This window comes from Dermacentor silvarum, chromosome 6, assembly GCF_013339745.2.
Source record: "Dermacentor silvarum isolate Dsil-2018 chromosome 6, BIME_Dsil_1.4, whole genome shotgun sequence".
NCBI classification, from domain to species: Eukaryota; Metazoa; Arthropoda; class Arachnida; order Ixodida; family Ixodidae; genus Dermacentor; species Dermacentor silvarum.
Genome location: NC_051159.1, coordinates 166,937,763 through 166,964,139, shown reverse-complemented (window position 1 = coordinate 166,964,139; position 26,377 = coordinate 166,937,763). Strand labels below are relative to the sequence as shown.

Genomic DNA, 26,377 nt, shown 5'->3' with positions numbered 1-26,377 from the left:
TACCGACGATGACGCAAAAATTAATTGACGCGACATGTCAAACAGATGACAGGGTACTCCTGAAATCGAACCAGTGAACACATATTTGCCTTGCCGCAAAACTACACCTGAAGGTGCTACGCAGGAAGGCCCGAGTTTGGCAAAGTTCGGGATCTCCGCGAGCGCAGGCGATGTCCTCAGATGAATGAGCTAATGGCATAAAGATAGAAAATTCAATCCACGGCGCGCCTCCAGTTTCACTGACTTATCTAGACTCACTGTTGGGTTATCATCACTTGGCCTCAACCTCATACACAGCCGAAAAAGGAGTCAGGTGGTCAAACCGTCGTCGGTGCCTTCGTTCATTTGTTTATCATTCCACCCAGTGCATTACCTGTGCAAGTAAGTTATAAAGTGTTATTTTTTTACCTATATTCGAAAGAGAGGAAAGCGAAAAGGAAAGGTATTCCCTGTTAGCATTCGACAGTGCATAGACAGATAGACAGAATCCCCGAAAGTGAAGACACGCCCATGACGCGTCCCAGAAAGACGTGGCAAGCGGCTTACGCCAAATGTGTAAATTGCGGGACAGTCATTGTTATTGCAATATTGCGTTGATAGCAATGCGTGGCGCTTGCTGCGATAAGCGTTGAGCAAACTCGGACGAGCGAGAAACTCGGGGCATCTTTCATAGCACCCCTGAGCGCGAAACTGTCCAGCTGCGGCGTGGGTTAAAATGTTTAGGCCTGGCGAGGTTTACATCTACTATACCACAAACCTTACGGCTTTGTTTCTAAAAATTCGGGCTTTCGAAAAATGTATCATGCACTTTGGAGCCGCTTATTCGAAAGCGATGTACGAGTTTATAAAATATGAACCCTTCTGAACCCGAGTTCGTAAAATATGAACCCTTCTGAAGTTTATAAAACACATGCAACCAAAGCTTCGGGGCGGGCTTGGTGGCATTTTATAATTTCATAATTTCATATATACAACGAGTTCTACTTTTCAATTAACGCTTTACTTTGTCCTCAAATCATAGCGTGAAATATAGCGATTTAGATACGCTTCTATTGTGAAACTTCGCACGTATATTCCATCCTCTACATTCCAGTTTCTTGCTTATCTAGTTAAATATTCACGAAAAACGGCGTTTCAGCACATATTCCCAGCTCGCTGCCGCTAGAGGCGTCGTTATTCATGTCCAAAACGTCTTCCTCGTGCAGTAATTTTTACTATTCTTCTCTTGCGTCCCGAAAAATCTTTAGGGTATTTTTTTTTTGTTTGTTCACGGATATCTTCACTGATTAGAAGCTTAAAATGTCCAGCCACAAATAATCTTATACACGAGAGCGCTCGCGGTACAATGAAGGTTTATGTCTATACCGCAACGTTTACTAAATAAACGCTTAAAGTTTCGGGCTTATGGAACGATTCTTTCCAAGGAAATTCGATTTGCGTTCCGAAGAGGGCATGTAAGCTTGCGTTTTGTGAAAGAATGAGCTGGATGCTACGCACAGCGTGCAAGATAATCGAAGTGATTTTTTTTTTTTTGTGCATGCCTACAAGTTACGGGAAAAGCAGCATAGGAAAGATCGTAGAGCGTGTTGGGTCAATCGTCAATAATACGTTTAAACAACGCAGCAGCTGGGTCCCTTTTGTTCGCCCCCACCATGATTTAGGCTTAGAGGTCGCTGCACTCTATATAATCGTCTTTTGTCGGTCTTCAGACGTATTCAGTGCTACTTTCCAACTGAGCGCAGCACAAAATCGGTTGCTTAGAATTGGTTTATGTTGACCCTGTAGGATCTAAATAAACAAAATAATAGAAGCAGCTCGTGTTAGGAAACATTAAAGGCTGAAGGTTTCTTGAAAAGAACGGAGCCAGCGTACAACATGCACTGCAAGAGCTGTGTAGTCACGGAAAGCTCGCATCACGAAGCTTTGGTTTGCTATCTGTGTTTTGGCACGCGTGCTGCATATCACGGAAATTTGCTTAATTTATAGAACACATTCTCCCCTTGCATATAAATCAAATTACGCGCGAACCATGATCACAACTTTCGAAAAAATAAAGGACAATTTCTTTCTCTATTTTGAGCTCTAGAAGATCCAATTTTACTACCGCGCAGTCGCGTCGTACATCGTTCACCCAACCAACTTACAGATGATGGCTGGTCGCTGCGAATCGCTCACAAAATTTACGCCATCTTACACTCATTTTAATATTACGCTTACGGCAGTTAGTAGTCTGAGGTAATGCCTGTAGCAGTAGCGGATTTGTTTTCGAACAGCAAGACACTCAGTCAATTGCTTTCGTATGGCAACATTAAATAAGTTTAGGGTTGTAGTAGGCATGAAGCAACGCATGCACCAGTGGGACTCTGTCTTGGCTGGAGGTGCGAGCGTAGATCGCGAGCTGCTGACGCCGGCTGAGACTTTGTGCCCATCGTGCAATCCTTCCGCCTGCCGTCCAACGTTAATAAACCCCCTTCCAAAGCAGTGGATATGCGGGGTCTGCAAACCTAAAACTCCGAAGTCGGACGCTACCACCTGCCCCGACAATGCCTGACGAAACCACCCAAGAAGCCGCCGCCCAATCTCAGCAGGTCTTCGTAACCGGCGCGCTGCGCCAGCGCGACCCTACCTTCTTTAGTGGAACAGATGACCCCGATGTGGAAGCTTGGCTGGCGACATTCCAAAAGGTGAGCGGCCACAATAAGTGGGACAACCCGTCGAAACTACAGAATGGGTCGTTATATCTAAAAGACGTCGCAAGCCTGTGGTACCACAACAATGAATCCGACTTCGCTACATGGAGTGCGTTCAAGAAACGCTTCGCAGACGTGTTCGACTACCCCGCCGTGCGCAAGCTCTGCGCCGAATAGCGCCTCCGCGGACTTGCGCAGCAGCAAGGCGAAAATTTCACCAGCTACATAGAAGAAGTCATCGACTTGTGCACGCACCTGAATCCGTCCATGCCCGAACCAGAAAACATTAAACACATCTTAAAAGGCATTGACGACGATGCCTTTCAGATGCTGCTGACGAAGGACCCACGCACGGTAGCTGAGCTTACGACCTTGTGCCAGAGCTTTGACGAGCTCCGTAAGCAACGCGTCTTAGTGCGGCGGCCGACAACAGACGCTTGCCTCGCCGCCTTAACCATCGGTGGTGACCAGGAGACTCTACTGTCGCAAATCAAAGAATATGTGCGTGAGGACCCCCTTCCAAGGATCATAAAGTATTCTTGCGAGACACTGATTTAATTTATGCGTGAGAAAAACATTCTGTACTATAGCTCAGAAAATAACGGCCAAAATTTTCCCCTTTATATATCGCGCGTATACCAAAGCGCCGGTACGTTCAGTGTTTCGTCGCGAATTTCAAAGTATTTCCGAGTGTGTGAGCCGTTCTTGTGAAGAGAAAGTAATAAAAGTCGCGAGGTTCCGCCATTTTGTTACTTAATAAGGCAATACAATCCTTCTTTGTCGACAAAATGGTAATTAGCACTGAACAGACGTTGTCCAAATCTGTAAGGTCACCACCTTCCCTTTGTCCTTGCGCCTTTTCTGGCTTACCAACTTTCGGGCGAGATAGAACTAATGTTTTATGTGTCCCCGAAACATGATTTACTAATCTAGCATAGGTTCACAGCTTGTAGAGCTCTTTATTTACCATTTCATCTTTTAAGGTGCCTCATTCAAGCCACGTGACTTATTTAATGAATACCCATGGGTGTTAAAAACCCGATGAGCAGTCAGAAAGAATATGATCATGAAGAATTTATACGGAAAGTAAAGGTGGCACTCCAAAACCGGTGGCCAGAAGATTTAGATCCTATACCGCAGGTATATGGAAGAGAGAGCAAACTGTGCTTCAGAAGAGTAAGCACGGACAGGGCTCTGACAGCTCTGAAAGAAAACGGTGGGAACATGATCGAGCGCACTCATAAAATCGTAGACGCCGTTTGTGGCATGGGGCTTTCCATAGTTTTGTTCGGCTGATATGTGAAATTATTGTGATATCTTGATATGCTGACGCTTTCAAATGTCTTCGTTTATTGCGATAGCAATTATATGGACACTCGAAGCGCATTTCTGCCGTCGCCGTGGTCGTCGCCGTGATGTTCTGTATAAAGCCCAAATTCGATAACAGCGCGCCGTATCTGGACAGCGATCTGCGACGTGCACAAAGTATGCCCAGTGCCGGTAGCTTCATATGCGCTGTGCTTTCGACGTTTAGTTCGCGTTGAAGCGAGAGACAGCACTAAGGTCAATTGGCTACTGCTGCTGCCGCACTTCCAGACTGCAGCGTCTTGACAGCGAGTTTCCGCGGTCATCGAGCGAGATGTGTTCACACTTACGTGTGCACGCGTGACCCTGTGCTTGTTAATTTAGTTAGTAAGTGAATGTTTGCAAGTTTATACGACCGATAAAACTAATATCCTTACTTCGTATAGCTGTCCACTAATTTTCTATCACAATCGATTCTTCGCGTTTCGGGCGAAACTGGGACTGTTTTTTTCTTCAGAAAGCGTTGCAAAATGTAAAGGAGCAGCTTGCCGGTATACGCCGTTATGAAATGCTATTGGACTGAAATACTTCGAGACCTCTGTTCAAGTGCGCCTAATCAGTCCCATTGTGCAAGCGCTCAACCTCTGTAATTTATTTATGAAGCTCTACGTCTATTTTATTCAAATACTCGTTTTTGCTTACGCTATGTTCTTTAAGGGTTGCTTATTTGTCATATTTGGCCTCTATATCACAGTGTTTTTGAGACGAAGGTGGTGAACTTGCTGTTCATATTTTTTTAGTACTTGTATTTTATATTCATAATATTGCAAAAAGTACGCTGCAGGTTTCCAAAACTGACAGCCAAGCACCAACTGGCGCAAGACAATACTTATTGAAAATCGCGCTGTTCTTCCTTTCAATGAATGACATATTTGTGCACGTACACATCGCGTACAGATTTTGCGAATGGTTCGTACCAGTGTGATGCAAAAGGATTATGAAAAGCACAGATTATGGGGACATGCACTGAAGAGTGCTCACACTGGACGTCGAGCAGGAGTGAGTCGCTGATCTCGCTGCCAGGCAGGCTTGGATTGTCGGCGCGGCACGTCAGCTTGGCGCCGTGGTCTTCGGCGCGCACCACGAAGCTGATGGCGCTCAGCGTCGAGCCGGCCTCCTGCGACACGAGGCGGTCGTGCAGCAGCCTGTGGCCACCTTTGAACCACGCGACCTGTGCCAGTGGCCGCGCTCCCACGGCAAGGCACTGGGCCTCGGCCACCTCGTCGGCCACCAGGGCGGAGTCACCGGACAGCGCCGGCAGTGTCACCTTCACCTCGGTCGGCTTTACTGGGCATCGTGAAATGGCGTACGCATTGTTTATCACGATGAGAATTAGATACCAATCACTCACTCGACGCAGTGTCTCAGTTCCTATGGCGTTTCGCTACAGAGCTCGAGGTTGTCAGTTTTACTCCCAGCCACGCCACCAGCTTTCCGATGGAGGATCTATGCATAATTACTTGTGTAATGAGCTGTGGGTGCAACTTGAATAATTGCGGGTAGTAAAATTTAATATGGAACTCTGTACTATACGTAGTCTCTAATAGCACCGGTGTTACTTTAGGAAGTTAAGTTTAAGCCATAAGCCCTGAATAACATTTGTGATGATATCATAGCCGTTAACTGAATATACACGCGGTAAAAAGAATTCCGGTGGCCAACTCTTCTTTAATTTCACCGTGAATGTGAAGCCACGGGTTGTGACAAATGCTATAGCCACGACTTGGGCTTTCGTTGCACACAATACAGAGCCCCGTAATGTTTGTCCCACTTGTTAGTCTCGTGCTTTGCGCAGAAGGAACCAGCGTGCCCAACCGACTCGCGAAACGTCATACAGAGTACGCACTTGGCGCGGCTCGAACTCACGATTCAAGTCAAGCCTGAGGCTGCTCGTTAGTGGTTCCGTGAGGTTGCTGTTGGAAGCACTGCATACGACCTCGGCGAGAAGGTCCCGGCGCCGTAATGGACCCAGGCGCAGCTCGTTGCGAACCACGCCCTGCGGTCGCAGCACCGAAAAGCTGGTATCCACCAGCTCGCCATCCCGGAACCAAAGCGCTTCGGGGGGAGGATCGCCTGCGCAATCCAATAGAAAACACACATGGTTTATCTGTTTATAGCTCCATACAATTACATATACGTAAAGCGTTGTCTGTTGTTAGACTCTGCTGCACGAGGACCCCTATTGTTTTTTCTTCTTTCCTCCAAGCGATTTTGTTTGCTTTAGTCTGCTTTAGCCTAGCACGGAAGTCTTTCCTGTACACTGAGCCGAAGCTGCCTACAAAAGGGCATTCAACACGACCAATCTACCCTTACATTCGCGAACAGAACGTTTTTTTTTTTTTTCAATACAACTTAATAAGTGCACGTTTCGTTGTTTAGGCCTCTGAGCGATCCTTTTCATTAAAGTTCATTCTTTCTCTCTCTTTGTGGCGACCAAACCAGTTAAGGCAGTTGAAATGAAGTCTTGTGGCGTGAACACAGACCAAAAGAGGTACTACACCAGTTGAACGGAGAGGACGCCGGCGTTTTCATAACAACTAACATTATTCCCAAGCATGAAGATGTACACACAGCAAGCCAACATTATTATTTTATAGTCGCTTTTATTAGTGGTATTCATTTTCGGACTTCCCACGCAGCATAGCACTCACGTGCGTACACGTGCGTAGAATGCATGCGCTGCGGAGCTCACCGCCTTCAACTTCGCAGACGAGCATCACAGTCGCTCCTTCGTTGTACGGGCCAAGGACGTCCACCTGCCTCTGGCCGTGCTCGTCCAACACTATCACGGTTCGTGGAGGCACTGCAAAACGAGGTCGCCCGCAAACCATTTGAGCATGCTATGAAACAATTGTTATTTTAGCTGTATAAAGTTCACTCTCATCTGTCTGTGAAATTATAGAGACCAATAAACTATTTAGGTAATTATTTATTTTTTTCTACATTGACGTGACTGAAAACCCTATGCATCTATAGTGAGACTACCGCACGTTTCATCGCCCACTACCGTTGAGTTTGGGCTCCCATAGGAGCACCTTACGCCCGTTCTTGACAAGTTCCAAGGCAAAGACTGAATACTATGCTTCCGCACCAAACACCTATACAAAGTCCGCATTACTTAAACAGAACTGGTACCTGAGGGGATCTACAATCTCATAGCGCTCAAGCGTGCAATGTCTTTGTTTTTCTCAATCTTCTATACTTAAATCCCGTTATCAGCCTCTCCCGAGGCAATGTAGCCAAGCAGAATGCTCTAACTACTCTAATTAATTTTCCCCTGGTTTTTTCCGTCCTTGTTATTATTGCAATCTCAACCCAGCGGTGTTACGCACATCACCCTCCGCGGATCTTGTTTGATCTGTAATTATCGTTATATCCGCAAATTAGATTGCGCTAAGAGAGCGATGACGCGTAAATTCCTAGCGTTCGCCTCGACGAACGTCAAGCCTGCCTGTCAGCTGCACAACACACAAGCAATTTTTTGTTTTGCTTTTCCTCTCCTAAGCAAAAGTTCGGCCCTTGTAATCAGCTTGCCTTTCAAGTTCTCGGTTCCTCCACCACAACCTGTCAACCGACAGCAGCGAGTGGCAGGCCATGATGTGTTGGGTAGATGTCCGTGCTTAGAGTTTCACCGTAAAGCCACAACCTCTGCCCGAAGCGGACTGTACTGATGGCGATGAAGGTAACGCGTTGAACAGTCTTGGATGATGATGTTTTCTGGACACTTTGTATTAGTTGCCGCAACAAATCATATTGCTTGGTTCACTGAACTCCCTGGAAATAAAACAGCGCAGTAGTTTTTGAAGCTACCCGCCGCAAGAACAAAGTAACGTGGCATTTACCCTTTGAAGTAGGACATTATGCGACCCGCTGCTGTCGATCTGTATGCTTTGTAAATCGTGATATGTAAGAATATAAAAAAATAGAGCGGCCGAAGCTTCAGTTTTTGGAAGTGAAAGTCCTTGGTTCCATGCCGGCGAACTGTCTTATATTGCATTCACAGCAGAATATCCTATTTTAGTGTTGTAATGGCAACAGCAGGATGATCATGATCGAAGACCTACTTTACAACAAAAGCTTACGACGACGCTACTACCGGCAGATGAAAGGTACCGCCTGTAAAGGACTTCCACAGTCGTTACGTCGTTGCAGACACATTTACGCGCTCGGTGTGTAGAAACATTCAGGCGCAATTTAGTTGAACACGACAACCCAAGATGTCGACATTATCGCTAGAACACGAGGCTAGTTCGGGTATTCGGGCACAGACCTACGCTTTGCTAAATGGCACCTAAAGAAACAGAAGTTTTCATAAAAGAGGCCTAGATTCCATACTCTTGAGAAGAACATTTTCTCTTTGCGTCAAGCAATGCTATCACATCGGAACATAACGTGAGAAAAGAAACGCAAGCCCCTGTTTTCGCCTGCTCTGTCGGTGAAACTGCTCACACTGAATGACAGAGCTCAAGTTTGGCGGATAGGCTATCTTTGGCATCCGCTTGTGCAAATGTTTCAGCTATAATTTTCTTTATTTTCTTTTTTTTTAGAATGTGAGATCAAGTGGTGATCTCAGTGTTTGAATTTCTTATCGTTTCATTTCGGCCGTCTGTGCATGATTTGGGTCTTCATCGGCGTGAACCGCCCCATTCACTTATCTCTTCTTTCCAACTACAGTTCCCAACATTTTGTTGAATACCTGCTGCTGCGCGGGAGGTCGTGGGTTTGATTCTCAGTCACGACGGCCTCATTACAAATGCTGCAGTACAGAAAAACGCTCCTGCACTTTTATTGAACCGTTGTTAACTTTTATTTCTCACAATGGAGAGTAAATGTGTAAAAAAATTTTTAGTAAAAACATATTTAGTATAAATCATTTTAATTAGCAATTGGTTTGTTCAGCTATCCACAGCCATTGCTTCCCTCAAGTTTATCAAAAACACAGCTACGGGCGTGTTAAGTTTTCCGCGCCTAAATCAGCATTTGGAGGCATCAAACAGCATAGCATATACCCGTACATGACAAGTTGGCATTACAGAGACAAAAAAGAAACGTCGATGGACAAAGTTTATCCCGAGCCCTCCACTAAGGCGCCCCTATATTTGAGGTGTTCCTTCGATAGATGAAACACCATCAATCAGTAGGCGGTGCTGCAGGCATGCATCTAAGGACAGGTCCTTGCTTCTTAGAACCTGAGCTGGCTGCCTGAGGACAAACACGTACCGGAGGAAGTATACTGTACAGTATAGAAATGGGTGTTTTAATGAGCAGGTAGAAGATCAAGAAAAGATAAGCAAAATGCTTGACTGCAATAGATGTATTAAAGCCTGGTGAAGATTGGGGGGGGGGGGGGGGGGGGGGTTCTGTAAGTGTCCGCCTAATGGACATGTCCATATCGGCTACTGCTGAAGTGCCTGATTGGTTGGGGGCGCCTGTCTGCTTCTCACGCGTACCCCAGCCCAGCCAATCAGAACTTGAGCAACAGTAGCAGACGAAATGGACATGTCCACTAGGTGGGCACTGACAGAATACCTGCCCCCCTTCCCCTCCTCGCCCATTAGCTCAAGCAGGCTAGGTTACTATTTGTCGCCGCCCCGTTTCGAAGCGGATGCCAGCATAAGCAATCATAATCATCACCACCATAAACTGCCCCTTTTAAGAAACCATGTGCCATCTGCTCTCTCTCACCAATGACGTGCAGCAGTGACAGCGTGACCTCGGTGCGCGCCTGGCGGTAGTCCACGCGGCAGCGGTACATGCCGGCGTCAGCGGGCTCCACGTGGGACACTCGCAGCAGCGCCGGCTGGTGGGCTCCGTCAAAGGTGAGCCTGTCTGCCAGCTCCTCCTCTCCGGGAAAGTGTCGCGCTCCCTGCAGGAGGCTCCCCCACCTTGCGTCCACCGTGTAGACGGGCGTCGATGCATTGTCCTTGTACCACAGGACAAGCGCCACAGGACGCTCTTTGCCGGCTGCCGGTGTGACGTTGCAGGGTAGCCAGGCATCGCCTCCCACCACTGCGGTGATCTCTTGGATGGCGTTGGCGGTGTTGCCTGACATTGCTGAGCAAGAGAGAACAAAAAAAAATCTTGCATATCTCTGAAAAGGCCCTACAATGCGTTCTGAACGTGACAAACAAATTTTTCAGCGCATTGCCCTGTCCGTTTCTCACACGTACCGTCTTCTTCGCAGTTTAGCCATAATGTACGTAAACCGACAAGCCCAGCTATAAGAACCCTCGTGCAAATTTGTCGTTCGTGTGAACTCTTATGAACATACTAGAGCAATATCAATTATTATTATTATTATTATTATTATTATTATTATTATTATTATTATTATTATTATTATTATTATTATTATTATTATTATCATCATCACCATCATCACGTTGACTTCCTGTATCTTTTCGAACTCCACGGTATGCTCACCTACCCCGAACACCTCACTAGTAGAACATAGACCTTTCCATGTTCCTGCCTGTCATCACCAGCACTCCAGTGTCCACAAAATACTTATTTATATATAACTCTTATTTTAATAATATCGATATATTTCATCTGCCATTTTTTCCCGAGATTGAGACTGTTTCATAGTTTCACACATTGTTCAACTGCCTTTTCCTCCGCCTTCTTGTTTTGTATTTATTTTGCGCTTTGTTGCATGTACACTCTTTTCATAAATATTCTTTTTAATAATTGTGTTCTTTTTACTTATATTCCCTGCAATATGGTTCTTTTCATGTATGCATGCGCGAGCACTCAGACCTTAGGGTTGTTCCTGGGCACCGTATATAATTGATTGATTGATTGATTATTAATCACATAAACATACATGAACACTACAAAGACAGAAAGAGAAGTGGGCTAGCAATTGGCCCCTAAAAAGGACACCACGCCCACACGCTTGAAGAGGAAATAAAAAAAGTGATAGATAAGAAAAAGCAGCTTTCAAAATCAGAAGTAAACATATAGTATAACGTACTCATGTTCCGCTGGTCAAAGTGGGTGTTTGCATGTTTTGATAATTTTATAATTTTAAGGTACCGCTGTTCTTTCTCTGCTGGCGCGCATCAGTTCATAGTATTACGGTTATACTATTTTGCGCTCTCACTATCTCTCTACTCTGCTATCTTTCAACCCTCCTCCCCCGTATCTCAGTGTATGGTAGCAAACAGAATTTTAAATTCTGGTTAATCTCCCTGCATTTCACCTTTCATCATTATCTATCTCTCTCTGGCACGAAGCTTTTGCTCCAGTGTTGTCAACCAGGGTAGGAGCTCTTCCGTTATTACTCCAGCGTGACTTGATCATCGAGATAGGGTTGCTAGTGGGTAGACAAGCAAGATACGTGCACAAGTGCTCATTTTAGCAGATACACAAAATATACGCAGCGAGTGACAAAGGAAAGAAATCTGAAAGAGCTGTACACATCCGATCAATAAAAGAAGCGGCGACTGCGGAGGGCTCACGTTTAATTAAATGGCAGGTTCGAAGTTGGCGCTATGCATTATCGATGGCTTAACTTCTTAAATTACATCCGGCTGTGTCCACATCTTTGGCTCAGTCATATTTTTTTTCCTTGTGGGTGCGTACTTTTCTTACCATCTCGCGTACAGTTCTGAGTGCATCGCTTTCTAATATTGAGCCTAGCTTTTCTTCGAACATTTTTTCTTCCTTAATGCATTTGATTACTTCCAGTCACTCCCCGAGCCTTCAATATAACGAGGCTTGTGCACTCAAACCTGAAGACGCGGTTATGGCACTTTCACTCGTGCCGTTTGATGGTTATTAACTTTCATTTATCAAATATTGCAGAATTCTCCCGCAGGCGAAAGAAACTTCACGAGCATTCAGCTGGAAGTGTAATTTCCTAGGAACCACGCAGAAAGAAGTTCACTCTGCCTGCGGGGATTGTGATTGCATTGCAGCTTCAAAATAGTTTATTGAGGATGAGGTTAGGCGTCTCAAATTTGCACACTGGGCTATGTGGAATGACGTAGACGAGTGCTACAGGTTAATTTTGACCCGCTAGGATTCCTTAACGTGCACCTAAATATACGTCGAATTCCATAGCATTGGTCAGTTGTCTCCAGTTGTGCCCGTTCAGCACAAAACTCATAAAGGCACTGCTCTCAGTCCTGTCTTTCTTCCAGATTTTCTTCGCGTATTTTGCGCAGAACGTTACTTGTTCTAATACAAAGGCTCATGATCGTATTCATGTGAGCGCATTATGCATAGTGAAACGCGAAAGAAATGCGTCCGAACGCACTAATTTTCTAGTATGGATCCACAGCGCCTAAGAAGAATCCTAGCTTGGTTAGTGCAGCAAGACGACCGAATGAACACATTAATATAATTATAAAGCAAACAATACCACCTTAAAAATGTTGCTTGTTTGCACAAGCATACTACTGGAAAGACTGTAGTTTAATTATGAAAGACACGGTATTACGGGCTTTGCGTCATGCAGTAGCACACACCACTCACTTGCGGTCCATAAAAAAGGGCCGCGAAGCGTTTGTGGACATAGCAGAAGGAACATTGCAACGTAAAATTGTTCTCCCGCCATTTTGAACAAGTCACCCTGATTAAGTTACAGTAGTAAACAAAAAAATTGTGTTCTTTTTTTTTTTGCACTTGGGTCCTGCGAGCTAAACTGCTCAGAAGGTTGGTGCCTGCGTACATTATTGACACCGCACAGCCCACCCACGTTGTACATAATTTGCGTGCTCCAAGAATGTATCGCAAGGAAACCGCAATATCAACCAGTAGTGAAAATACGTACGCACTGGTGAGAGAGGTTTTAATGGTGAGCGGGGAGGTTAATTAGCCAAGCACGAGGCTTGGCAGGCTACTACAGGTTTAATATATAACAATCGATCAAAGGAATCGAAAAAGAAAGAACGCGGGCCCGTCTACGCGCAAAACTCGGGAACGGGCCGCAGTGAGCATCACTAAATGAACAAAGTGGGAAGTCAAGCTCTGCGACACCATCAAAAAACATGTCCATGTCTGAGGTGGAGCCAAAAGGACAAGATGGATAACATTGTAGTTATTGACGGTGCCATCAATTTGAAATTTAAAGTTTGACCGTCATTTTTCTGTTCTAATAAGCAGATACTTGTTGTTGTTGTTATCGTTGTTGTTGTCGTTGTCGCTGTCGTTGTTGTTGTTTGGTATGTACACATATACACTGAAGACAGTACTAAGCAGACACTGAAGGTCCACAGGAATATACTTGAAAATGTTGCTGCAGGCCCTCGCTTTGATTGCGCCATCTCAGAAAAAAACTATGTCACGCGGCCTACTTCACTCAATTCTACATTTGTCGGATAGAAGCCACGCCGAAGAAAAGCCAACGAATACCTAGAGTGACTACTTACTTCTCTGATTGAGCAGTTATATGCGCCGATTCTTGGACAAAAGTGAAATCGATTTGTTACTCACAGCAAAATGTGATTGCTCCGGAACACGGAATGACACTAAGGCTTTTACACAACTCCAAAACAGTGCCTGCTGCACTCAGCATACCAATTTCCCTACAAAGAGCGTAAGTGGCCGGTAGCTGCTACGTTCGTAGTCGCAGAAAGTTTTCAAGATCGATTGTGTTTCTCGTTAGGTGTTTGTATTTTTCAACTGGAATTCTTGAAGCGCTCAAGTTATCCCCTCCTTTGTTATTCAATAATGCCAAAGTTAAATGGTTTAAGCCTTAACTTCGCTTGGTATTCCGTCATGTATACCTCAAGGCTGAGCTCAATATATTCGACAAATCAGATTTATTGAGGTTCCACAATTATTTCAGTTTGTTCTGGAATGCAGTCAAAACAAAGTAGTGCACGCCCCAGCCTTTATGAAATGCAATCTTTGTCATAAAGAAAAGAATATCTTGTGGCAGACATTTTGACAATCTGGTTACATTGATGTGATTTCCGTTGTCTAATCAGATACCCTCCCAGTTAAACTTCTACGGGAAATGAACACAAACTTTTGTTTTTCTGATTCAGCAACCTCTCATCTTCTAAATATGATAAGTCTGGCGGTGGTAATTACTTTTGAACCCTCTTCCTTGAAGCACAGGTGGACATTTTCCAAGAGAATGTAAGTGTTTAATGTGATTTGATATAACCAAGAAAGCAGGTACCCCTTATTGCCCAAACGTGCCATCGTGCTGTATATCACTGAAACAATTTCATCTTAAACGTACAGATTAGCCGCTGGTGTGGAATCATAATAATTTTATCATTTCTTTGTATGCGACGCAATGTCTTCAAATGGTTCCACTGCAAAGATGTTTACTACTACATTTCTGTTGCAAGTTGTATCGAGGGCATTTTCAGTCTCCTTCAAGATCCTTCACACCATTTTGTGACGTCCACATCTGTATTGGCAAAGACTGGGCATCATTTAGGGCGTAACGTAGTTCCGTAACACCAACCTTCTTAATTATTTCTTAATTATTGCGTGCATTTCACTTTATGATGGCGCGCCATGTAGCACAAACGTCAGATATGTCAAGAAGACGCCGTTGGCACTGCGCATGCGTGTACCTTCGACAATAGCGCAAGTGATTATCACGATACGGTGCTGCAGGTATCAACGGTCACACGCTCGCGCATTACTGGTAACAATTAACTGGAACGGGCTAACATCATAACATGTTAACAACGAACGCGCTAACGTTGGCATGTTAACCAAAAAAAAAAAAACCGCGCGTCTTACCGCGCCAGACCGAAAAGTAGCGGGCAAAAAAATTAAATAGAGATAATGCTTGCGATATTGATCCCAATAGTGGTTGCAGGAGAAATTTAAGCCATAAATGGTGTACAAATCTTTAACAGCGCACTTCATTTGGCCCATTTCAATTTGTATAGTCATTGTCGCCTCAAGGAATGATTTGTCTTACAACATCTGCTTTTCTAGCACTCCAATATACTCCAGAAATGTAGTGCACTTTCTCATTTGTCACACCATATTCATGGTGCGCCGACACGTTGGAACATAGAAAAATATCGAAAGCGCTCGTGGTGCCACAGATTTCGAAAATCTGCCATGGATTTATTTATTTCGTGTTTTTTAATAACATCTCATGTTCACTTCAGGAAGTTTTATTATTCAGACAGCCTACAACAAAACATCGTCATAAATTTCAAAGATCTGCTGGTCATACAATTCATAAGAAACCCTTTCTTTTGTTATCACCGAGACATTTAATGCTGATGTAACACCAACAGCGATAGCGTAAAAATAAATGTAAGCCCGAAAGTACAGTGCGTAAAAAATGTTTGCCGCGAATCACCTCCCAGAAAAAATATATATAATAACACTAATAAACACAGCGAGCGACAGCGTGAAATCCTTGACGAGGATTAGCGCAAAAAATTTTTAGAAATACTATTCGAGGAAACAATCTCACAATTGAAACTTGGGATTACACATGTGTTCATTCTTTTTCTATCAAGAATCATATAAAAGGCTGAAAACTGTTCCAGCACACTTTTACGTTCTGTTATATATCGATTGTTCTGAAGATATTGAGGTAAAGGATACCTCGGCTACTTCATTTCTCTCTGTTCTACAGTAAAAATATACACCCTTCATTATAAAAAAAGGATTCTGACGAGGCACTTGAAACACTTGACTACGGCACACGCATTTCCAAAGCTCCGCGTTTCTCAATCTTCTATTTCTTGTATGTCATTGTTGCTGTTTACCAACGAGCAGCATCAAAGTGCGCAGCGCAAACATCGTAACTCACAAGTGCTATGTTTTTCCTTTGTTTTTGTTTTTACCACACGTATTTATTTCTCTGTTCGTTCTTTCAGTACATTCTCCCTGCACTACGTGATCACATGTTTTGCGGCAGGAGAACAGCAGTAAGAATCCAGTCGGCTGAAAAGTCATCCACCGGTTCCAGGGGATATCTCGATCTTCAAGCAGCCCGCTCGATCAGAGAGCTTGGTATTGATCCGGTAGCGCACGGGCAAAGTTTGCACACGGCGAGTACCTGCTTTTAGAAAAGATGTAGTCCCTGTGTCGCAAGCGAAGGGCGAATCTTGCTATTCCTTTCACACGGCCCATCGCGCAGAGCCGTTTCGACTTAGAACTTTGCTTTTGTACGTCAGAAAATAAAATCAATAACACGAGATATTCAGTTGTACAGGAGCGAGCAAAATGATTTCATGCTTTTGTCTGCTACGCTAAAAATGTGTGATGTTAAAAGGGCTTTGATAAGTGTTAGGCTTCCTAACTATCTGTAAAGTCCCTTTTCGTTCAACCCCTGGCAAACGGTTAAATTGGAAGGAAAGCAAAATATCCGCATTAATCTCTTAAAGCGTAACTTTTTTTTTGCCTATATATCCCCTGGTTTCTGGCTGTAATTAGGCACGCAAGTAATATTTTTTGCCAAGTGGACAACTTCGGCCACTGGATATGCGCTGCCAGGCACATGCCCATCCTTTCATATGGTACTTGCACTTAGATACGTGCCCGAATGTATGTGCCACTGTGAGACAAGGGGTACAAAACCATTAAATGCATTTAGATATGTGTCGTACTTCTCGGTGCCATACACCTCTCATCAAAATTTCCCCACTCTCAAGCGTCATACACCGTCTTCGCCCTCGTGACAGACAGATAAAAGCTACAGGCCAAGAGGCTTTGCACATATCATCCGCAACTGCGGCCATCTCGCTAACTGAAACAAACTTTGCAGCGTCGGTGTCATTTAGATTACAGCATGGCGATGGACTGACATGGCTTTTCAAGCAAGCTTGCTTGCTTTGCCTTCTTCGCCAAATATTATCTGCCAGGTGTTTCTTTTTATGCGTCACACTTTTTCAAAAATATTATATCTATACTCTTCTCTATTTCCTTGTAGGCTACGTGGCTAGGCGTACATTAGCAGCAAGATACATTTGAAACATAATTTTGCTAATTAACCAAAATAAGCTGCAATAAGATGGCAAATTTTGGCCATGTTTGTGAAACTTCATGACAGCTACTGCGCGACAGACGCGGACAAAAGCAATAGTAGAGGACACAATACCGTGCTGTATTGTGCGTTACAATACAGCGTCGTACTGTATCTTCTATTCCTATTGTCCGCGTCTGTCACGCTGTAGCTATAATAAAATATGCTAATTAACTTCTCAATTTCTAACCTAAGGGTGAATGTAATCTCGAAGTTTAAGCCGAGGAGTAGTGAAACCGTGTCTACTTAGCGGAAATTGTAAGACTAGCACCACTTTCGAGGTGTGTTCTTGTATTTCGAGAATCAACATCAATGCGCACTCAAAATTACGCTACGCAGTGAATTAGAAACATTCGGGTGCTCTAAGCAAACGTTGTCTAGCAAGCGCGCAATATCGTTTATCCACAAGGAGCAGTAAAAGAAGCCGCAGTATGTTTTCTGAACAATCCGTGGCCAAATGGTAAAAATGTTCGCACACTACGCCCTATCCCCACGATTGTCGAAAGACTACAACACCGCATTTTATGGCGCTATCACTTAGCGACATTATGTTTCTCAAGGAGCACACCGGAAGTCGGCCTCAGGCAACCGGAAGTTGAGGTGTCTCCGAAACCATCAGAATAATAAAAACCCATCCAAAAGGAGGTATTGGTTCAAGTTAACACTTGTATCGGATATATATGATATAGGAGCATAGGTTTTGTTAAGGGAATGGTCAATTAACCGTCAGTTCTTTCTCGTCATTACAATGATTAACTATCATCATGAGCAATGGAGCGAGCGTTGTCGTCTTCTTCCAAATCTGGCTCGTTGGGGCCCCTCGGCGCAATGGTGCGAACGCACTCGTGCCACTGCTCACGTGTTCGTCGTCGTCTTCCACAGTTGGCTCCGTCGCCGCTCATCATTCCAGCGTAGCATTTCACTTCTCTTTTGTAGTCGTAATGGGGAGGCCGCGTTTACGGGGGTATGAGCCATTGCTTAAGGGGGTATGAGCCATTCATTGTTCGTGTCCTAAGGTGCGCTGCGCCGGCGCGTTAAGACACGTCGTCAGTTGCTCCTTTGGGTGTGGGACATGCCTTAACCTAAGGTCTAGGGGATAGCGCCATTAAAGACAAAGGGAACATTAAGGTCACCTACAGTTTTTTTTTTCCTTAGTGACCTTAGTTCGAAGCTTTATAAGGTGGATTCCGCGGTTTAAAAATTTCTTCAAGAGATTTTCACGCAACATGAAAAAAAAATAATAATGCGCAATAAGGCACACGGAACAAGCAGTTGAACTTGTTTTCGATGACGTCCAAACAATTCTGTCATTTAAACATTACCAAAAGCTTTATGAAATGGATAATTATTGTTAGATAATTATCAGATAAGCTACAATACAGAATGTACCACGAGTTACGCAAGTGTATTCAGAACAATGCATCCTTCTTGTCTGCCTATGTGTTGTTCTAGTATTTTTAAGAATTTAAGTAGCATTGATGAAATCATGGCAGAGTTGTTATATTTATGGCTTAAAATAAGCACATCATGGAACATGATAACAGAGGAAAGAATTACTAACTTTAAATAGGACACTTTATTTGAAGAACTGAATTCTCGAGTAGACAAGAAAATCGAGTAATACTTTGTACATAAGAAAAAAAAAGGAAAACATTTTATTTGTACGCATTCGTTCTGGGGTTTTACGTGCCAAAACCAGTTCTGATTATGAGGCACGCCGTAGTGTAGGGCTCCGGAATAATTTTGACCACCTGGGGTTTTTTAACATGCACTACAACGCAAGCACACGGCCGTTTTTCCATTCCGTCTCCATCGAAATGCGGCCGCCGCGGCCGGGATTCGATCCCGCGATCTCGTGCTCAGCAGCGCAACGCCTTAGCTGACTGAGCCACGGCGGCGGGTTTTGTACACATTCATTTCTATAGATGGGCTGTTTTCTTTTATGTATCAAGTTGGTTTGCTGCAAGAGTTGACCTTTATAGTACAATAGTTTCTCAGTGCAAATAAACCTACAAAAACATAGCTGTCCATTTGCTCCAGACAGTTAGGTTGTTATGAGAAAATCCTTCCCTTTACATCATCAAAATTTATATTCTAGCTTCTCTTTCGCATCATTATGTTACTCCTCTCATTAGCAACTCCATTTTCTCCTTTTTTAGTGATCATCATCAGTGCCTTTTCCTCCGCTATCCTGATAATGAACACACAAATCGTATTGTTCTTGTGAACTGTTTGCCTTTCGGCGGCCGCCTTCTCAGCATAATTTAATCATTACGACTCGCGAACTCAGTTCCTACGAAACGCTCTAGCAGACAGACTACTTCGTGAACTTTGATACGCCAAGTTGGATACCTCAACATTCTGATTTAAGCGCAGAAAACATAACTCCAAGCCAATAGCACCGTTTTCGACACGCGGGAGCAAAGCTCCTGTTGTGTTGTCCAGAACACCAGTTACTAAATAATTAGTTACTATAGTATTGTTTTATAACTCAAATAACAGGTTAACGACGAATTAATTATTTCCACCTCATTTCCACTTCGCAGACGATAGCGCTGCTAAGTGAAGCTGTCCGCAGAAGCGGATGAATGTTTTAGAAGAAGGCGAAAATAAGGGGCGCGGCGTATTGGAAGCTACTCCCCAAAAGGCAAAAAATCTCACCCATACATTATATTTGAAGATCGAGTGCCCAACGCACAAAACTCTACGTTCTGTAATAGACAATAGAGGCGAAAATCATTTGAGCTGCATTAATCAATCATTCTTCTACAGCCACTCTTACCACACGAGGAGTCTTAATAAGCCATAACAGACACAAAAACGAAAGGCAGACGGGGTACGGGGGGGTTACGCCACCTTAAGTTTCCGTACTATCTGGCCATGATGTCATTGATTTTGACGGGTGTGCTCGGGTCATGCTAATTTCTTCTCGAACAAGATTAACTACATTCCATTCTAAAAACTAAATTGGGCATTTAGCAGCTTTCGAGTTCAGTTCAGTTCAGTTTTATTTCCTAAAAGACCCCTTTGCTAGGGGTATTACATAAGGGGTGGATACAGCTGATAATGCAACACAGGTATTCAGAAAAGCTGTACAAGAAAGCTACATTTCGCAAGTGCATAAAAACAGAAAGAAGGAAATAAAAAAGGGCTTTTTATGGAGCCACAACAACCCGAATACAAAAAAGAAAGAAAAAAGAAGAAATAGTTTGAAATGCGTGACGCCACCTGATGTACCGGAGCGGGCATTTAGGCGCTAAATTCAAGGAAAGTAGTTTTAACCTACTTTTATTGCGATAGCAGTTATATGGACACTTCAACCGGATTTCTGCTGTCGGCGTCGCCGTCGCCGTCGCCGTGAGGTTCCGTATAGATAAAATCTTCATCGCGCGCCGTATGCCCGAGCGCAAGCGTGCTGGGACGCGCGCTATCACGGAGAGCGAACGCACTCAATCCCCCACGCGCAAGCAACGAAGCGGGAAGCCAGCGCCGGAGGAAGCGGGGGGGGGGGGGGGGGGGCGCACTTTTCTTCTGCCAACAACCGCGCTCGTCGCTCGCCGCACCGTCTCCTATCTCCACACGGCTCTGACTTTTAAGCGCCGTGCATTCGCGGCTCCGTTTCTGTTGAAGCGATAGACCGCACGTACCTTCGCCCGCAGCGGCGTATGCTTGCTGCCAGCGTTTTGACAGTCGTTGTCTGCAGTCATTCAGTGTGATCTCTTCATGTTTGTTTGTGCGCGCTCACACCACGCTTGTTCATTCAGTTAGTAATAGTCGGGTCACATTTTCCAACGCACGCTACACATGTAATGCTGCCCGGATCGGCAGTGCAGCGCTACAGGTGTGTCCCTTCGCACGCGCGCTGCCCACGGGAAGCGCTTCTCATCAACACCACCGTTTCACACGCGCCTTCTCGTGGTCATCGAGTCTCTCTTCATGTCGGTCTACTTACGCCGCAGCACACCTGCTTACTTAATCAGCTCATGTTTACTACAATTCATATTGCTACCAAAGCCGCTCACCTTACTTCGTATGACATTGCTGTGTTGCTATCGCATTCATTGCTTCGCCCTTAGGGCGAAACTGTGACATTTTTTCTGTGCTATTATTCAAGCTATTAGAGCAAAATTCCAAGTTAGAAGAATATCGGCACCAAGAGTCAGCGAAAAGCAAGCTTTGCGCTTACATTTTCTGCGCTGATGCACAAGTTAGTGCTTTACGCACAATGTACAAGTTCCACGGACACTGCCAATAACCTACTTCCTAGATAAAGAAGATCGTTTACGAAAACCGAGTCGTTGGCGCATTCAAAACATTCAACTCAGAATTGAGAGTTGTTTCGTGGAAATTTGTGCGCGTTCGTCATAATGCACCTCAGTATCTTTAGGTACGCGCGGCTACTCAACCGGGAAATTGAATTCCCTCTCGGCTACGAAGTTCACAAACTTATCTCTGAATGCTCCAGCTACGGATGTTCGGACGCAGTGCGACTACAAAAAAAAAATACGTCTGTAAAATTATGCATTCGTAAGGGTATACCCATCAGCACGTTCCGTACACAAAGTAGTTCTCGCGTGGACACGATGTGGATGCAGTAAATGTCCACTTGTACGCGTGGAAGCTCAAGGCAGGGTAACACATTTTTTTTCCCTTGAATGACCCGAGGGCTGGTCTGTAATACACGTCGAGTCGCTTGGCCCAACTCGCGCTGCGGCACTGAGTGACCCGTTACTTTTGCCACAAACATCCAAGACCATAAACAGAGTTTGCGAGGGATATGCATCCACGCCGTTCCGGAAACGCCGTCGGCATTCCCGCGTCGGTGAGGCAGGATAATTAGATTTATGTTGGGGGCGCTTCAAATGGAAACACGGCCTCTCTGCTTATTTACACTTCCGGTATACCGCGTTCAGCGTGTGTGTTTGTGTTTATGTGCGTATATGTAGTACGTGTTTGCGCCTATGTTTAGCGATGGGTAAGCAAAGTGGCGCGAAGCTGCTGTCTCGACACCCCTAAGCGCTGAGGTTTCGTATATGGTTCTGTTTTGGAAACAGATTCATGCTCTCGGTGCCACGTTCTCTTTCGTGCTTTTCGATCAGACGATATCGGCGATGAACCATAAATAAAATCGCGCGGTCCGCGTCATTGCTGTCGCACTTATTTTGCTTCTGGTCCTTCCTTATAGAAGCATAATTAATTTCCATCACGATTCGTTCGGGGAAATTTTGTAACAAAGTATTCGCATGCCGATCTTAGAAAAATTAGAAATAAAGCGGTTTTTTAGGGTCTCTAATTACTAAAAATACTTAATGCACCACATATAGCGCTTTTAGAAGTTTCCTACAGGTCTATTACTGAAAGGCCTCATGCGACTGAATCTTAAAAATGCGAATTGAAGGAATCAGGTAGACGCGCTGCGCTACTGCATGAAAAAGAGGTGACAATGCTGGGCTCTCACGCTTCTTCCCGAATGCAATTAACTTTTCTGCGAACCACCGTGGTGGCGTAGTGGCTTTGGTGTTACGCTACTAAGCCCGAGGGCGCGGGATCGAATCCCAGCCGCGGCGTCCGCAGTTCGTGGGGGTCAAAATGCAGAAACACTCGTGTACCATGCATTGAATGCACGTTAAAGAACCCCAGGTGGTCAAAATTAATCCGAAGTCCCTCACTACGCCATGCATCATAAAACCCCAAACTCTAATCAACTTTCTGTTTTTACTTTGCCGCTATCGTCCAACAAAATGGTACCCAAAAGTCAAGAGCCTGCTCAATACATTCGTTTCAGTTTTTTTTTTTTGCGATAGCAATTATATGGACACTCAAAAGCAGATTTCTGCCGTCGGCGTCGCCGTCGCCGTCGCCGTGAGGTTCCGTATGACGTCAATGGAGATGAAATCGTCGCCGCGCGCCGAACGCTGTATGTGCGAGTGAAAGGGCGCGAGGGACGCGCGCTTTCACGGGGAGTGAACGCACGGCGGAGAACAAACGCGCGTTCTGCTCTGTGCTCCCTTAAGGGCTGATAAGATGATGATGATGATAAGTGGTTCTTGAGGGAAAGGGAAAGGTTGACGCTATCTTCTGCAGCCCTTGAGGGAGCACGGCTCAGCGCCAACGGGGAGGGGTAAGTGGGAGCGAAAGAAGGGATAGAGTGGAGTCGCCATGGCTGGGCGAAGCAAAACCGGCAGGCATAGGCAAGGGCTGCAATAGTAGGCGTCTCTTTCCTCCTCTACAATCACCATATATGTAGAGCAAACGTGCCTTCTTCCGACGCACGAAAGGCCGTGGGGGGGAGGGGGAGGGAAGGGAGGCGACGTTTAGCTGCGGCACCAAGTGCCTATTTAAATCAGAGGCTCCGGCAACAGTCACCAACGCCGCACGCATTTTGAGCGAACGCGGGCAAAACGCCGACGGCGTCGACAACAGTTCTGCGTGTTGCGGGTGCTGCTGCATGTCCAAGTTTATACAGCTGATAAAGCTGCTATCATTACTCCGTATAGCTCTCTTCAAATTTGCTATCGCAATTGATGCTTCACCTTTCAGGTGAAACTGCGACAACTTTTTTGTCAGGTTGACGTCTTTTGCACACGATAGTTCACATATCCATGCGACTGTCCGAAACAATATACATATTGTGAAGAATAAGATGCGCGTCCGTCCTGCGGCATCGCCAACGCTCGGCCCGCTCTGCTCGCACTGCTGGTCACTGGTGTCTTTGGAGACACTGCCCCTCGCTGCCTCGCCGTTCCTTGAACTCGTAGCGTCCTTGAAGGACGCCGCCAAGAAACCTCTTCTCAATTGGTGGAGGTTGCTGGAATTGCCCCGTCGCTTTCACCCTGGAGCTTCGAACCCGAGCGCTTCCACCCGCCAATAAACCTCTTCTTAATATATATATATATATATATATATATATATATATATATAGAGAGAGAGAGAGAGAGAGAGAGAGAGAAACTAACGCATAACGTTAACATTGTAAGCTTCGCGTGAACAATGAAGTATCGGTAAAAGGGGGATCAAACACAAGTTACTTCTCGGCGTGTTGAGATAAACCAACGATCGCTTGCTTCGATGATTCTTCTTGAAAGAGCAATAAAACATACACTGAAAGTAAAAAAAAAAATAAACATTCAAAGTCCTCGCCCGAAGGCGATGAAAAGCATCTATCTCTAATAAGCACGCCCATGGGAAATCAGAACGCAGGAGTCCCAACCGAGGTATTTTTATTCCCGAAGTAATACCCTCTGAAGTGTGCTTTGTCTTCCTTGTTTTGTCACCATTCTGATTTTTCTTTAATCTTACGTAAAACGCTGGCCACAGTCGTTGTAGCGGCATTACACAAATGCATAATGATGAGGTGACGTTCGAGACAGTTCGGGGTACTTAACGTAAAGCATGAGGCCCATCTTCCATCCCTGTGAAAGAGACCAACAGGAAAACCCACAACATAAAATTTAGGTGATAAATGTCGCGATTGTATGGAGTACCTGTTGCACATTTCTATTCGAGCACGGATGCTTTGGCTGTGAAGAAATGTTCCTTTATCTCGGATTCTACGCTTCGAAAACTTCTGTGATCACGAATGGATATAGACCTCCAAATAAAAGACCTCTTTGCAATAAACGTTTGGTTGGAGAGAAGAACCGCTACTGCACTTTCCCTTGTCGTGCAGGCAACATCCAATATACTTCGGTGCTCACGTGTAGCTGTAATCAAAAACATTACCATGACAACGGCGGTGACTGTTTCACGTAGGAGAATTTGAAGGCGTGTAAACACATCTAGCCGTACCTGACTTAGGCCCTCGAGAATATTGATAATGGTGGTAAACTGGCTGCATCATCTGGAGATCAGCTATAATACTGGCATTGCAGGGTCGAATTCATCGCAACACAGTGTACAGTGAAAGCGCCGCATATTGAGCGTCGTTGACGATTTAATAACAGAGTATTTGGCCAGTTGTCCATCAAATACAGCTTATAAAACGCAAAAAAATGGGAGGTGATTACATCTAGACGTTGGCAGAGTCGAGTCTGAAGCTTGACGGAAGTATACTTGGACATTCGGCATATTCAAAAACATGTCGAAAGCAGCTTTAGTAGTCAAAGTTCGCAAAAGTGATTACAAGGGATACGGATGCGAGTAGACGGTTACATGAGGCATTTAGAAAGAGCGATTGGGCAAGGTTTCGATCGCGTGTTCCCACGAGAGTGCAGAAAAGGCATAAATATCTATGTGGCAGTTCCTAAAGCAAACTTTCAGGCACGAGCGAACGCACACAAGAAGGCTGCTTTCATAATGATTGCGGCGGTGCTCTGAGCGGCTGTGTAGCGCAATCGAAGCTTGGAAATACGCGCAACGTCATACGACGCCTCTCACTGTTTGCAGGCACCAATGCGAGATTTCAGACACCAGTAGAGCCTCTCACACAGTGTTCTAATCAATACGCCGAGATGGCGTGACACAGCACGCGCAACAACTGCTGATGTTTAGCAGGAACAGCGCCTCGCAGATAACAAGTTTGCCACAACGCTGGCGTGACGATGAACGCTGGCAGCGACGTTACATGCTTCGCATCTCGATGGTGCACGTGAGATGAGACCGACGGAAAACTACTCGACGTTTGCCAGCGCCCGCGGCAAAAAAATTATAGATTTAGCTTTGACGTTTGCTCTTCGTTTCGCTCAGATCAGTGAGTTCACCGCGGTACAGCGTACTGTAACCACGGTATGGTATGAACCACTCCGTGGTATACGGACACAGCTGCTCAGGAACGCTGATGTGTGTGCGCGCAACGCTTCCCTTGCTCGGACCGAGCCGATTGGGCGGAGCGTGATGATGCGTCCACTTGGCTTCATCGTTTTTGCAGCTAAACGCACTGCGTGTATCCACGGGTATCTACAAGGTGTACATAGTAATCTCTACAAGGTAAATCATGGGACAGAAAAATAGATAAGACTGTGTGAAATGTTATGAAATGGTGGCGGGGATGTGTTTTAACGCTGTAACAAAATTTGACAGAAAAAAAAATCTGATTTCGAACACAGAAAGAAAAAAAAATAACAATCGGAGGCTATTTCAGTGAACAATGAGCAAAAATCAGACGAGCACACCTACCCGGCGGCCGCCTTGTTCCCGCCATAGATTGCGCTCTCCAATGTGTATTTGTAGTATACCATGCCAGCACCAACCTCACGAAGATGCGACTATAGTAATTGTGGGCGTTGCGAAGCGCCACCTGTGATGTGCAACCTTTGCGAAGCCAATACAAATGGCTGATCTTACTGATGACTCGTCTGAACGTTTTGCATCGTTGCATCGTCGACGCTGCTGTGCACTTGAAAGCCATTCTTGTTTGTGA

At 45.0% G+C, this 26,377-nt stretch overlaps 1 protein-coding gene across 3 annotated transcripts in view; it reads right to left on the bottom strand.

Moving 5' to 3' along the window:
- Window positions 1-26,377, bottom strand: part of LOC119457028 (uncharacterized) — a 334,439-nt gene that overhangs the window by 21,275 nt on the left and 286,787 nt on the right. For all 3 annotated transcript variants that reach the window (XM_037718852.2, XM_049669783.1, XM_049669782.1), the window contains exons 14-17: window positions 9,741-10,109; window positions 6,748-6,858; window positions 5,922-6,128; window positions 5,037-5,342 (exon numbers count right to left, since the gene is read on the bottom strand). In XM_037718852.2, the coding sequence (XP_037574780.2) occupies window positions 5,037-5,342; window positions 5,922-6,128; window positions 6,748-6,858; window positions 9,741-10,109 (993 nt within the window). The remainder of the gene's footprint in view (window positions 1-5,036; window positions 5,343-5,921; window positions 6,129-6,747; window positions 6,859-9,740; window positions 10,110-26,377) is intronic.